General features: G+C 45.3%; 1 protein-coding gene across 1 annotated transcript; it reads right to left on the reverse strand.

Annotated features, from left to right (window-relative positions):
• Positions 1–6,001: 6,001 nt before the first annotated feature.
• Positions 6,002–11,405, reverse strand: LOC122448350 (pancreatic trypsin inhibitor-like). The gene is made up of 4 exons (XM_043479594.1): positions 11,290–11,405; positions 10,820–10,903; positions 6,732–6,927; positions 6,002–6,297 (listed from the first exon to the last, which is right to left on the reverse strand). The coding sequence occupies exons 1-4, from the start codon at positions 11,363–11,365 to the stop codon at positions 6,264–6,266; spliced, it is 390 nt and encodes a 129-aa protein (XP_043335529.1). The 5' UTR covers positions 11,366–11,405; the 3' UTR covers positions 6,002–6,263.
• Positions 11,406–14,670: the final 3,265 nt, after the last annotated feature.

Here is a 14,670-nt window from a genome sequence, read left to right on the forward strand (position 1 = left end):
GAAAAGGGCTGCAGAGAGGCAGAGCCAGCTCATCCCTGTGGCTAGTGGGAGGACTTGTGAGGAAACCTGAGGGCTGACTGAGCTCACACGCCAGCTGAGGGGTCAGAACAGCCGACAAGGGGAGCGATGGCGGGGAGGAGCTGGGGTCAATCTTATAAAGTGTGTAATCTCCCCACTTCCCGTGGCCCTGATTCTGCCTACAGGGGCCAAATGCCCAGTAACATCAATTCTTAAGCTTGACTATACCTGTGGGTCTCATGGAAACACAGGATGTGATTCCAGAGGTGGAATTTTGTCCAATAAGGTCACTCAGGGAATATCCCAGCGCCAAGAGTGGTGCATGGCACATGATGGATGGTCAGTGAGTGGATGAGAGCGGATCACAGGACTGGTAGGTGATCAGCAGTGTGTTAGCGCAGGTCCTCCTTTAAAGCCTTATATAGGTGTCTTTACATCCTGCCCACTGCCCCCCCCCACCCCCAGTCTTAGCCTCACCTACTTCACAAGGCAGGTATGACACGTCAGGCTTCCTGCAATTATTGTGGCAGCATCTCTACTGGACAGACACCAGCTCTTTACTTGGGACTGGTCCAGGCAGATGGTAAGCCAGGGGAAGAGCATCTTCATCTGGGGCACAAGCTCTAGCATTTTGGGTAGAAAAAAAAAAGAGTTAGAAAGTGGGCAGAAGGGAAGCAGAGAGACACATATGTCTCCACAGCATGACCACCCACTACTCCTCACTTGGTTTCAATAAAAATAGAGCTCCTGACATGAGCCAAAGATGGAGAAGCTCTATACAGTCAGCAAAAACAAGACCGGGAGCTGACTGTGGTTCAGATCATGAACTCCTTATCGCCAAATTCAGACTGAAATTGAAGAAAATGGAGAAAACCACTAGACCATTTAGGTATTACCTAAATCAAATCCCTTATGACTATACAGTGGAAGTGAGAAATAGATTTAAAGGACTAGATCTGATAGACAGAGTGCCTGCTAACTATGGACGGAGGTTTCATGACATTGTACAGGAGACAGGAATCAAGACCATCCCCAAGAAAAAGAAATACAAAAAAGCAAAATGGCTGTCTGAGGAGGCCTTACAAATAGCTGGGAAAAGAAGAGAAGCAAAAAGCAAAGGAGAAAAGGAAAGATACACCCATATGAATGCAGAGTCCCAAAGAATAGCAAGGAGAGGTAAGAAAGCCTTCCTCAGCGATCAATGCAAAGAAATAGAGGAAAACAATAGAATGGGAAAGACTAGAGATCTCTTCAAGAAAATTAGAGATACCAAGGGAACATTTCATGCAAAGATGGGCTCAATAAAGGACAGAAATGGTAGGGAACTAACAGAAGCAGAAGATATCAAGAAGAGGTGGCAAGAATACACAGAAGAACTGTACAAAAAAGATCTTCATGACCCAGATAATCACCATGGTGTGATTACTCACCTAGAGCCAGACATCCTGGAATGTGAAGTCAAGTAGGCCTTAGGAAACATCACTACGAACAAAGCTAGTGGACGTAATGGAATTCCAGTTGAGCTTTTTCAAATCCTGAAAGATGATGCTATGAAAGTGCTGCACTCAATATGTCAGCAAATTTGGAAAACTCAGCAGTGGCCACAGGACTGGAAAAGGTCAGTTTTCATTTCAATTCCAAAGAAAGGTAATGCCAAAGAATGCTCAAACTACCACACAATTGCACTCATCTCACATGCTAGTAAAGTGATGCTTAAAATTCTCTAAGCCAGGCTTCAGCAGTGTGTGAACTGTGAACTTCCAGATGTTCAAGCTGGTTTTAGAAAAGGCAGAGGAACCAGAGATCAAATTGCCAATATCATCAAAAAAACAAGAGAATTCCAGAAAAACACCTATTTCTGCTTAATTGACTATGCCAAAGCCTTTGACGGTGTGGATCACAATCAACTGGAAAACTGAAGAGGTGGGAATACCAGACCACCTGATCTGCCTCTTGAGAAACCTATACGCAGGTCAGGAAGCAACAGTTAGAACTGGACATGGAACAACAGACTGGTTCCAAATAGGAAAAGGAGTATGTCAAGGCTGTATATTGTCACCCTGCTTATTTAACTTACATGCAGAATACATCATGAGAAACCCTGGGCTGGAGGAAGCACAAGCTGGAATCAAGATTGCCAGGAGAAATATCAATAACCTGAGATATGCAGATGACACCACCCTTATGGCAGAAAGTGAAGAAGAACTGAAGAGCCTCTTGAAGAAAGTGAAAGAGGAGAGTGAAAAAGTTGGCTTAAAGCTCAACATTCAGAAAACTAAGATCATGGCATCTGGTCCCATCACTTCATGGCAGATAGATGGGGAAACAGTGGACACAATGGCTGATTTTATTTTGGGGGGCTCCAAAATCACTGCACATGGTGATTGCAGCCATGAAATTAAAAGACGCTTACTCCTTGGAAGGAAATTTATAACCAACCTAGACAGCATATTAAAAAGCAGAGACATTAGTTTGTCAACAAAGGTCCATCTAGTCAAGGCTATGGTTTTTCCAGTAGTCATGTATGGATGTGAGAGTTGGACTATAAAGGAAGCTGAGTGCAGAAGAATTGATGCTCTTGAGCTGTGGTGTTGGAGAAGACTCTTGAGAGTCCGTTGGACTGCAAGGAGATCCAACCAGTCCATCCTAAAGGAGATCAGTCCTGGGTGTTCAGTGGAAGGACTGATGTTGAAGCTGAAACTCCAATACCTTGTCCACCTGATGTGAAGAGCTGACTCATTTGAAAAGACCCTGATGCTGGGAAAGATTGAGGGCAGGAGGAGAAGGGGATGACAGAGGATAAGATGGTTGGATGGCATCACCGACTCAATGGGCATAAGTTTGGGTGAACTATGGGAGTTGGTGATGGACAGGGAGGCCTGGCGTGCTGTAGTTCATGGGGTCACAAAGAATCAGACATGATTGAGTGACTGAACTGAACTGACTGACATGAGTGGATCTCAGGGGCCTTGGAAGATCGCCTACCACCCCAGCCCTACCACAACTCTGGACTCTTCACCAGTGGTTTTAGGAACAAGGGATCTCAGTTGGAGTCCCAGTTCTTCCTTTTCCTATCTATGTGACCTGGGGCCAGAAACTACCCTCATCTACACTTGCTACATGAGATCATGTTCTTCACATCTAGGGGCTGTTTTGAAAGTGCTGGAGGCCATAGCCATATATTCTTCTCCAGGCAGGGTCAAAGTCCTTTGAAATAATTATGAGTAATTATGAGAGTTAACACTTAACTCCTTTGACCAGAGGGTCAAATCATAGCAAGGTGGTGTGAGAAAAGGGCTGGACTTGGGTGAGGTCAATCATTGAAGCAAGAGGGCTTTCGATTACCTCTGAAGAAGAAGGGGACCTAATTGGAATTGGGACGGGGACTCCACTCTGGCACTGGGGGAACTTCCTGAGGTCAAACTTCTAGAAGATGACACTACTACTGTCAGTTCTATTTGTTCTTTTCTTTACTACAGTGGACAGCACATTTAAATGGAAGTCATGAGTGGAGGAAAAGAAAACTCTGTGCTTTTAGATGATTTGCTTTGGTCTGTGATATTCAAAGCACATTAGCAGCGAAATCACCATGGTTCTCAAAGTACCCAAATCTGAGGATTTCTTAATGCAGATATCCCCATCCTCTTTACAAAGGAAGAATCTGTGGCTCAGAGAGATGAAGTGACTTGCCCAAGATCACACAACACTGTGAGTTACTGAAGCCAATCTATTTTCAAGTCATTTTCATTATACTCTTATAAACTAATAACTATCAATAAAAATGAAAGAACTTACAGATTTATGGTATCACTCTTACTCTTATCAGATCTGATATTCATTAAACGCTCACTGTGCCAATACTAAGACAAAGCATTTAACAAACACATCTCTTTTATTCTCATCACACCTTTTCAATATTGATCGACAAAGAGAAAAGTGACCTCTGAGTTCCAAGACCTGACCTGGTACCACAATGGCCCTTCTGTTCTTCTGCTCGACATAAACATTTTACAAAACTTCAACATCAGATGAGGTCATTCTGTGTTTGTGCAAGATCTAGACAAAAATAGGACATTGGAGAGTCATGTTTGAGCACTGAGCAAAGGAGCTACATTACACAAACTACCAATATGACCAAATACCTTTCTATCTCGAGTGACTTCTAGTTCTTGACCAATTATCGCTCTAACCTCTTTCTAGTCTTCCCTTCTGAGAGTTAAAATTAAGATACTCAGTCAGAGAACTACTCAATTCCTAACACCATCCATCCAGAACAAAGTCAGCTTTCTGAAACCCTCCCCAAATTCACCGAGCACAAGCTCACATCCTATAATTTCTTTCTAACATTGTCTTAATAAGACAGTATATTGTTTTCCAAGATGACTGCTGTTCCTTCCTTCAGTGAGTTATTAATCCAATGAGTTCAACTAGAAATGGGAATGTTTGCAGTGGTCTCTGCTAGAAACATTTAACAACTACAAGCATTATCCTTATTTTACAACTAAAGAAAGCAAAGCTCAGAGATATTGAGAATTTGCCCAAGATTGGAAGAATGTGAATAACAGCACCAGCACCCTCTGTGTTCTCATTTATTTAAGCACTATACTTGCTGTGGTCCCCATGCCTCATTTTCTTCAGCTGTCATGAAGCAGATACTCTGTTTTCCCAAAGTGCCTCCTTCCTACATATTCCCAGAGGAAGAGCAGGAAAATTTCATCAGAGTCCCTCTACTTGGGAGAGCGGGAAGCTGCCAAGTTAGGAAAGAAACACAGCAGCTAAGTGCCATCTCCATGCCTCCATTTCCTCCCTTGAAGGATTCTTAGGATGGTTAATAGAATAATGCTGGCAAAATGCTAACACAGAGCCTGGCACACTAAACGGTAGTTGCCCCTCTTTAACTGAAGTAAGACACCCCCTCCCCACATGTGACTTCAGGGAATCAGATTCCTTAGAAAGATGAACAACTGAACTTTATGCACTTTCCCCTTCTGAGAGTCCAGGAGGACAACCTGCCCCCAAATTTGAACTAGACTTAGAAGTAAGGAATAAAAGCTTTCATGCTGATGTGTCTGTCTCCCAGGCTTTTGTGTAATTTGGGGTGGCTATTAAGAGGTCGATAATGCTATCATGGGTTTGCTTCCTCTACCCAGTAGGGCACAGTCTGTGGGCTGGGGAAGGGGAGGTGCCCACTGCTCTGCAGAACAGAGAGAAGGACCACCATTTCCACGGATCCTATTGGTAAACATTTGTAATTGAAAACAACATACTCCACTGCCCTCAGTTTAGTTTTGAATGTGCATTTATTGAAATATAAGCCACAGTGTTTGAAAATACAGAAAGGAAAACTGCAACATCTTTATGGGAAAAGGGGGCTGTTTTATTGCAAAGACTTCTCTCATTACTGATGCTGAGAAATGGTTGCCAGAAATTCCACCAAGGCCTCACACAAGGAGAGCAGTGATGGCATGGAGGGGGATGAAGGTGAGGATGCCATGAGTATGTGGGCTGAGACAACAATCCTGGTGTCAAACTTCAGGCTCTGTAGTTACTCTGGTCAAGAGGAATGTGCTCCTCCTGCACGCCTTCCTTCCTCACATAATTATGAACTGCTTCCTTCATGCCAGGAACTGTGCTAAGTGCTCAGGATAAAGGGAAGACATGCTGTCATGGTGCTCAGAGCCACATGGATGAGACAGAACTAAAGTGTATACACCCATGTTGTTCATCACTAAGTCGTGTCCGACTCTTTGTGACCCAATGGGCTGCAGCATGCCAGACTTCCCTGTCTTTTACTATGTCTCAGAGTTTGCTCAAACTCATGCCCATTGAGTTGGTGATGCCATCCAACCATCTCATTCTCTGCCGTCCCCTTCTCCTCCTGCTCTCAATCTTTCCCAGAATCATAAACTGAAGTGAAGTCGCTCAGTCATGTCCGACTCTTTGCGACCCCATGGACTGTAGCCTACCAGGCTCCTCTGTCCATGGGATTTTCCAGGCAAGAACACTGGAGTGGGTTGCCATTTCCTTCTCCAGGAGATCTTCCTGACTCAGGGACTGAACCCAGGTCTCCCACATTGTAGACAGACGCTTTTACTATCTGAGCCACCAGAGAAGTCTCTCAGCATCATGGAGGAAAGGAAATAGGCAGGCTCTGCTGAGGAAGGTAAGGGAAAGAAGAAATGCAAGGAGACTGAACTGTTTCAGGAGCTGCCACAGCCCAGACTTTCATGGGTCCTCCTCAGCCTTCAGAGTTTTGGAGCATGAGTCTTCCCATGGCCTCTGCAAGAAAAAAAAAGGAACTTCCTGAGTGACTTCATTGTAGCCCCAAACCTAGATACTGTTCATCTTGACAGATCCTAGATTTTCAAAAGAAATATGAAACCAACAAAAAGGCAGTGAATTTTCCAAGCCTGGATGAGGGGAGGCTCAGGACTTCTGCAGACCTACCCTGGAGGGTGGCTGAGTCAGTGTTCCCAAATGAGAAAGAGGAGCATATGATCAGGCTGAGATGGCCACAAAGAGGCATCAGGGGTTGACCTTCTGCCATTCTCTCCCTGGAGAACTCGCTCAGTGTGGGTTTCACAGGACACTGCAGCCTCTTCTGGCAGCAGCGAGGAGCAAAACACGGTGCAGGGTGAATGGTGTCTGGCCCCCTGAGCTCCGCCCCTTTCCCCAGCCCTTCCCCTCCCACCCTGCCCTGCGCCCTGTCTTACGTCCGGGACCCTGCCGTATGACCGCAGATTTTCATGCACTGCCCTGCGCTGTGGAAGTTATTCCTGTTTCCTCTGCAGCCACCGTATACAAAGCTTTGGCATCTCCCGGTCTTGACATCGTAGAAGTACCTTATCTTCTTGCCCTTGCAGGGACCTGTTAATTTACGCCTCAGGCAGAAGGCAGGCTTAGAAGCTGCTGGAATGAAAGGGACAGTGGCTTAGTTATGAAGATGGTCATCACAGCTCCATTTAAGGTCAACAACTAGAACTGTCAGTTTGTTTGTATTAGAGAATGTTAGAGTTGTGGGGGATGGCCAAATTGAGAAGGCCATTTGAAAACCTCCTTTCTGGGACAGAATATGAATGTTGCTAGATGTAACATGATATAGCAATCATGTTCAAAGATACATATCTTCTCATGAAGTATTTTAAGGAAAATTGGTATAATGCTTTTGATTAGCCTTAAAAGTTCTATAAGACTTCCGAGGTGGTTCAGTGGTTAAGAACCTCCTTCCAACTAAGGAATCCTGGGTTCAATCCCTTGTCAGGGAACTAAGGGCCCATATGCCGTGGGGCAACTAAGCCGGTGGGCCACAATCACTGAGCCTTCAACCTGCAACTAAGACCCAATGTATCCAAATAAATACGTGTGTGTGTGCGCGCACGCACACGCACGCACACTAAATCCCTTCAGTCATGTCAGACTCCTTGCGACACTACAAACTGTAGCCCACCAGTCTCATCTGTCCAAGGGATTCTCCAGGCAAGAATACTGGAGTGGGTTGCTATGCCCTCTTCCAGGGTGTCTTCCCAACCCAGGGGTCAAACTCAGGTCTTTTGCATCTCCTGCATTGGCAGGTGGGTTCTTTACCACTAGCACCACCTGGGAAGCAAAAAATAAATACATAAATGCTCAAAACAAAGCCCACAACTCTAAAACAAGAAAAAGAGCTCAGAGGTGAAAAATATTTGCTATAGGTCAGTAATTACTGGGTCCAGATACCTGGGTTTTATAATACTATTCTCTGTGCTTATGTGCATGTTAAAAACTTTCCACCATTAATAAAAAATTGTGAAGGAAACATGCTGTAATGGAAAAAGGCATGAAGAAAACATACCAGTGTGTTTACTTTGGATACCTCAGGAGGATTCTATAAATTGAATAATGATATGCTGATATTGTGATTATAAGAAGAAATATATATTTTTTTATTCTTTTCCTAACACTAAGTTCGTAAAAACGTTGGTATTTTTTATGTGATGAGAACAATAAAAGTGTCTTTTGGTAAGTGATGTCAATGATTTTGGAAAGACCCTCATAACCCCAGCGTGGGCTCTGAATGCACAGGAAGGACTGTCTGGCAGGAGGGAGGGTTGGAACTTTCCTTCCTAACCTCCTCCGTGGTCTTTTATCCTCCGTCTTCCTCCTCCTCCTTGCCTCCACCTCAGGGAAGGAAGAGGAGCTGTCAGTTGAACAATCACCAATAGCTAATGATTTAATGCATCATGACTAGGTAATGAAGCCTCTACAGAAACCTCAACAGAGCCAGACATTCATATTATTCAAGAAACCTGAGATCGATTCAGGGAACAACATAAATAAACACTCCATCAAGGCTCACGTGGACCACTGCAGCAGCCTGCTCCCTGGGCCTCTGTGTCTGCCCTTCATCCCCTAGAGGGCACTCTCTGCTCTGCAGCCTCAGGGATCCTGTAACTATTGATTTCTACCCCCATTGCTCCCATGATCAATCCCTCAGTGACTCCTCGTTTCCCTGGGAGTCAAATTTTGATCTTAATAAGTCCCACAAGTCTCCTCATGACCTGCCCCCGTGGCCTCTCGGCCTCATCACCTTCCACTCCCCTCCATCCATCGCCTCCACTCCTCCACCCACCCAGCTCCATCCACCCTGGTCCTGGCTCTTGTTCCAACACACCAGGCACGTTGCTTCTGCTCAAAGCCTCCTCATCACAGGTTTCCCTGACCCTGGAGAGAAAAGGCACAGCATCCTTCTTCCACATCCCTCTCTACCTTCAGGAAACATATGATCTACCATAGGATTTCTCCTCTCTGCTATTGTTTGTCTCCCTCCTCGAAGGCAAATTATTTTGCCATATTTTTTTTCACAGCTGTTTCCCCACCCCAAGAACAATGCTTTGTAGGGACTTAGTAACTTCCATCTTCATTCTCTCAGCAAGTGCACAGTCATTGAATAGAAAGAATATGACTTGAATTCCTTTTAGTAAAAAAAAATCTTCTTGATGATCAGGCACATTAGACTCTGCACACTGAGGACTCAAGACTGTCCTCAGTTCAGGTGCCAGCCCCATGATCCTGAATAACTCACACTTGTGACCAACTGGCTAAAAGTCAAAGGTACCACGACCCCTCTTCCATCTTCAATCACTCAGTAGAACCAGTGACTGAATTCAAGACAGCACTTCACTTACTTTTCCCAGAAATTTAGAAAGGAGGCAACTCAGAGAAAAAGAGGAGATGTGTAGGGCAAAGGGGGAGTGGAGGTGTGTGAAGACTTCATGTCCTAGTGAGCACAGCACCCTCACATCACCTCCTTGTGTTCATCTCCCTGAAAATACTCTGAACCCCAATGTTTGTGTATATTATTGAGTTTTCAATAAATCAGCATATTGATTGAATTGTCAGCTGTTGATAATTGCGCCCAGTTAGTATCCTCCACTCTCCCCAGAGGTGCCGGCATGGTGAAGGGGACTGAAGGTCCAAACCTTTACAAGGTGGTTTAAATTGTTTTTAGACCAGTCTGTACCTGAATGCATCTCATTTCGTCCTCTGAAATGCAACTCATAACCCATGAAAGACAAAATTCCAAGAGTTTGAGGAGGCCTGGACCAAGAACCAGGAAATTGATCAAAAGCAGATAACAGAATAACAGTCAAAGGGGACAAGGGGAAGGGCTTGGAGATTTTACTAATATTGTACCAGCCTTGGTCCCATGAGCCAACCACGCAAGGGCTGTGTTTCTTACCTTTCCCTGAAGTTGCTCTGCTCAGTGGTCCTATATCTTTCTGATTCATTTTAATAATAAAGAAACATCATTACGTGATACTTAAATATTCTTTCTTGCTCAAGGAAGGTACTCAGACATATTTTTTTCTTTTCTTTTTTTTTTCAGACATTTTTTTTTCAAAATTAACACATCTAAGTAGAAAATGGACAAAAGTGGTCATGAAATGTGATCAAACTCTTTATATTCCTGACAGGTAATCATTTCAAAGAACCCGTGGAACATGTACCCCTGTTCAGATGAGGAAACTGCAGATGACTTGCCCCAGGACATGAGGCATGATAGTAGGAGGGTCAGGACAAGGTACTGTCCAGTCACAACCCACTTGACATGCTTTCTGATTTGGCCAGGAACTCTGAAAATACGCATAACTGGTAAGAGTTTCTGGGTATTTTCATTACTCCCCTGTGTCCGCGTTTCACCTCAGCCCCCAAATCACAGCGTAGAGTGAGTCTGAGTTTTTCTCTGACACCAAATGTGTGGTGTCTCTACCAACACCAACCAATTCCCCAAACACCCACTGGGCGTCGCATAGTCAATTTACTTCTCATAGTGTGTGGGTGGACTTGGTGCAGATCCTGTTGGTTGAGGGCTCTTACTGTCCTCAGTTCAGATGTGAGTCATGTGATCTCAAATAATTCATGCTTGTGACCAACTGGGTGAAAATCAGAGCTTCCATGACCCCTACCTCCATGTTCAACAACTCTATAGAACCAGCGACTGAACATAGGAAACACCCTACTCATTATACCCATGTTATTATAAAAAATAAAACTCAGGGACAGTGAAATGAGGGAGACATGTAGGGCCAAGGCGGAGTGGAGGTGTGTGGAGCCTCCATACCCGAGTGAGCCCAGCACTCTCACATCACCTCCTTGTGTTCATCACCCTGAAATATCTCTAAACACCTATGCTTATGGATTTTTATTTAGGCTTCAAATCAAAGGCATATTGATTGATCTGTGGCCGTTGGTGATTGATTGAGTCTCAGTGCCCTCCCCTCTCCCCAGAAATGCTGTCATGGGGCCTGGTGAAAATTCTAACCTGCAAATGCATGTTCATCTTGCTTTGGAGATAAGCGCGGTTTTGAAGTTATCGTCAGTTGCTGTCCATGACTCATCTCATGACCTATGAAAAACAGTGAATTCCAAGAGGTTCAAAAGGTCTGGCTCATGAATCACTCAAGGATCAAACATATATCTTTTTATTACCCTACAGTGAGGATCAGAGACACTGCATTGACCAGGAATAGTCTCAGGGAGGTGGTCCCTGATCTGGTACTTTACCTGGATATATATTCTTTTAATTCTAATTTTTATTTTTTTCCACGTTGAGAGTGGTGAAATGTTCTTGGAGTTAAAACTGCCCAATCTCCCAGGAGAAATCCAGAGAGGGCTGGCAGCACCCATCCCACCCATGCCTCCCCTCCCTTTCCATGAACTCTCCTCATTTCTCTCCTGTGTTTAGAGGAGAAGTGAGCCCAGATATACCATGGTCATGGCTCTTGTTAATACCTTTTGGAGTGCCATCCACCAGGATAACCAGGAGGATGAGAAGGGCTGCAGAGAGGCAGAGTCGGTTCATCTTCATGGACTTGCAGGAGGGCTCCTGAGAATGCTGAGGATGGACTGAGCTTTTAATATCCTGGCCAAGAGGTAAGATCAGGTGACAAGGAAGGAAGAGAAGAAGGGGAGGAGCTGGGTCAGTCCTGTTTATTGTGCAATCTTCACCTGATTTCCTGTTTCTGGTTGCTGGAGCCAAATACCAAGTAACAGTGCTTCTCAGACTTGACTCTGCCTGTGGGTCTCCTATAAACACAGATCGTGATTCCAATATGGTCACTCAGGGAGCGTCCCAGCACCTAGAGCAGTGCATGGCACGTGATAGATAGTGAGTGGATGAGAGCCAATCAAAAGACAGATAGGATATCAACACTGTGTTAGCTCACCAACAACAACCGCTGTGTGAGTTCAGCCTTCTACCAGTGTCATCACATCTTGGCATCAACACCCTTCATCCATCTCCACCCCCCTCACCTACCTTAGAAGACAGAAGTAACACAGCGCACCTTTGTGCAACCATTGCCGCAGCTTCTCCAAGGGATGGACCCTTGCTCTTTACCTGCCACTGGTCTCAGTGGAACTTAGCTGCAGAAGATAATGTTCTGCTTGAGCAGCCACCCTATTTTCTGGGTAGAAGGAGTAAGGGGAGGGGCAGAGAAGGAGTAGGGAGCTGACCCCATCTCCACAGCATGACCACCTGCCATCCCTCAATCTGTTTTCACAGCTAGGAGTGTGCCTTGCCTGAGTGGAACTCAGGGGACCTTGGAAGATCCACTGCAACTTCCCCTTCCTCCTGCTCTCTCCTCCAGTGGCATTGGGGTCACAGGACCTCAGTTCCAGTACCAGCTCTGCCTTTTCCTAACTCTGTGCCTGATCATGTGCATCTCCCAGAGTCCATGTCTTCAGATGTCACATGAGATCAGCACTGCCCACATCATGAGGTCGCTGTGGAAGCAACAGACATACATTCATTTTCCCTGAGATGTCAAAGTCCCTTGCAATATTAATGATAATAGCAATAAGTAATTACAGTGGGTAAAAACATAGCTTTTTATATGTTAAGCATTATCCTAAGCACTTGACATATATCAACTCCAATAATTTGCAAAAATCCTAAAAGAGGGGGTGAGGAACTATTGACATTTCTTCATTTACAGAGGAGGAAACTGAGGTGAAAGCAAATGAAGTAATTTGCCTAAAATCACAGAATGGAGACAGAGGATTTGAAGTCAGGGTCCTGGTTTCAGAGTCTGTGCACATGCTCTCAGTTGCATTGTTGGCTGAAAACTATAGCGCACACGTGAGGGGTGATACACCCACAGTCCCTTCACGCACTCCTGTATATTCACTCCCAGTTGCAATCACTTAACACAAGCCCCCCATGCACTCAGTCATTCATACACAATCATTCTTCTGTTAACACACACACACACACACCCTGTGCTCCACTCCAGGCTCAGGGAGGAGGGAGCTGGGCTCAATGCCCAGAAGCCCCAGGAGCAAGTCCAGCCAAATGTCAAGCAGGCCCAGAGCTGGGTGAGGAGCTGAGAGAACACGGTGGGCTGCCTTCCTGCACAGATACCCTTTCCCTGGAGAAGGGCAGGAGCTCTCAATACCGAGCTGCCCCAGGACAGAAGGGCATCTGGAGTGGGTAACTCACTGAACAAGCCACTGTGAATGGAGGGTCTACTCTCTCCTGAGACATTCATCCATGCATGATTTACTTTAGCCTCAAGTCAGTCCTACAGCATCTGGGATTCTCATCCCATTTTGTCAGAGAAGTAAAGTCACTTGCTCAGGACACACGACCTGCAGGTGGTAGAACTCTAGTTCAGGAGGCCCTCTGGCCCTGCCCCTCTTCCCCTCAGTCTATCGACCTGAGACGAGGCAGCTGCAGAGATTTCTCCTAACAGCAGAGACTTCTCTTTTCTACCCTCTCCTCTCTCATGTGTCTGTCTTTCTCTCCCAACGTACTCCTTTCCTGGGCCTCCTCACTCTGGTCCAGGTTAGATGCCCCTTGATGGGCTCAGCCTCCCTTCCCCTCCCCACTCCAGCTCATGAATGACTGAGGTCTCTAATTACAAACCTCCCCAGCCTCTGCATGCATCTTCAGAGAAATAACAAGGCAAGAACATCACAGGCATTGTATTCTGGATAAAGATTCCAGACTGTGGGACTCCAGATCATATCTCTGCTTCTATTCTGCAGTTCCCCTCTGAAGCAGAAGACTCCTGGATCCCATGCTATCGTAGGCCACATGGTGAAATGGATGGAACATACCCAGGGCAGACAGAAGGTGTTCACATGTTTGAAATGCTGTGCCCTCTGAGAGGGACATTCATATCCTAGTCATCAGCAAACACTTTCTTACCACATGATATAACAGCACCTCACGTTTTGGACCTACAAAGTCTTCCTTCTTAAATGTGAGGTCATGAATAATGTTATATAAGGATTATTTTAAGTATTAAAAGGAAGAGCATAAACAAAAGACTGCACATCTGGCTAGAATATATCAATGATTGTTAGCCCACACAGTACATTTCACAATTTTGAAAAGTTTGCCGGGATTGAACAGTGGGAGTTTTACAGAAAATGAATTTCTAGCATTGTTTGAAAAAGTAAACCATCTGTCAACAACACAGTCTTGCAATTTATCAAGGGCAGTGGATCACAACTTTGAGTGAGCACCAGAATCCCTTAGCCATTTGGTCAAGCACAGATCTGAGAGCTCCACTTTCTGAGGTCTGACTTGGGAGGACAGGAGTGGAACCTCAGTGTCCTCATCTACCAGGTTTCCAGGGCTGAGGGTGCTGCTCAAGGGACCATGCTCTGAAAGCCATGAACTGAGGGAGAGCTGCTCTCTTCTCAGGAGGGGATCTTTCTCCAGTTTCCATAATCCCTGCTGTTCCTTTTTGTCCCCCTGCTTCCACCCCCACTCCAAGTACTCTCATCCCCATTACTCACCTAGCCTGGAGGGCATTGTGGGCTTCCCTGATAGCTCAGTTGGTAAAGAATCCACCTGCAGTGTGGGAGACCTGGATTCGATCCCTGGGTTGGGAAGATCCCCTAGAGAAGGGAAAGGCTACCCACTCCAGTATTCTAGCCTGGAGAATTCCATGGACTGTACTGGAAAATTCCATGGGGTTGCAAAGAGTCGGACATGACTGAGTGACTTTCACTCCCTTCACTGGAGGGCATTTAACTTTATGACCTGTAGAGTGGACTCATAGTAAGTATTCAGGGGAGAGTAGCTTTTTATTATTTAACCATCTTAGGAGTTAAGTGTCAACGTTCATATTTTAGAGATGAAGAAACAGAACTACAGCTAAG

Source organism: Cervus canadensis, chromosome 10 (assembly GCF_019320065.1).
Source record: "Cervus canadensis isolate Bull #8, Minnesota chromosome 10, ASM1932006v1, whole genome shotgun sequence".
NCBI lineage: Eukaryota > Metazoa > Chordata > Mammalia > Artiodactyla > Cervidae > Cervus > Cervus canadensis.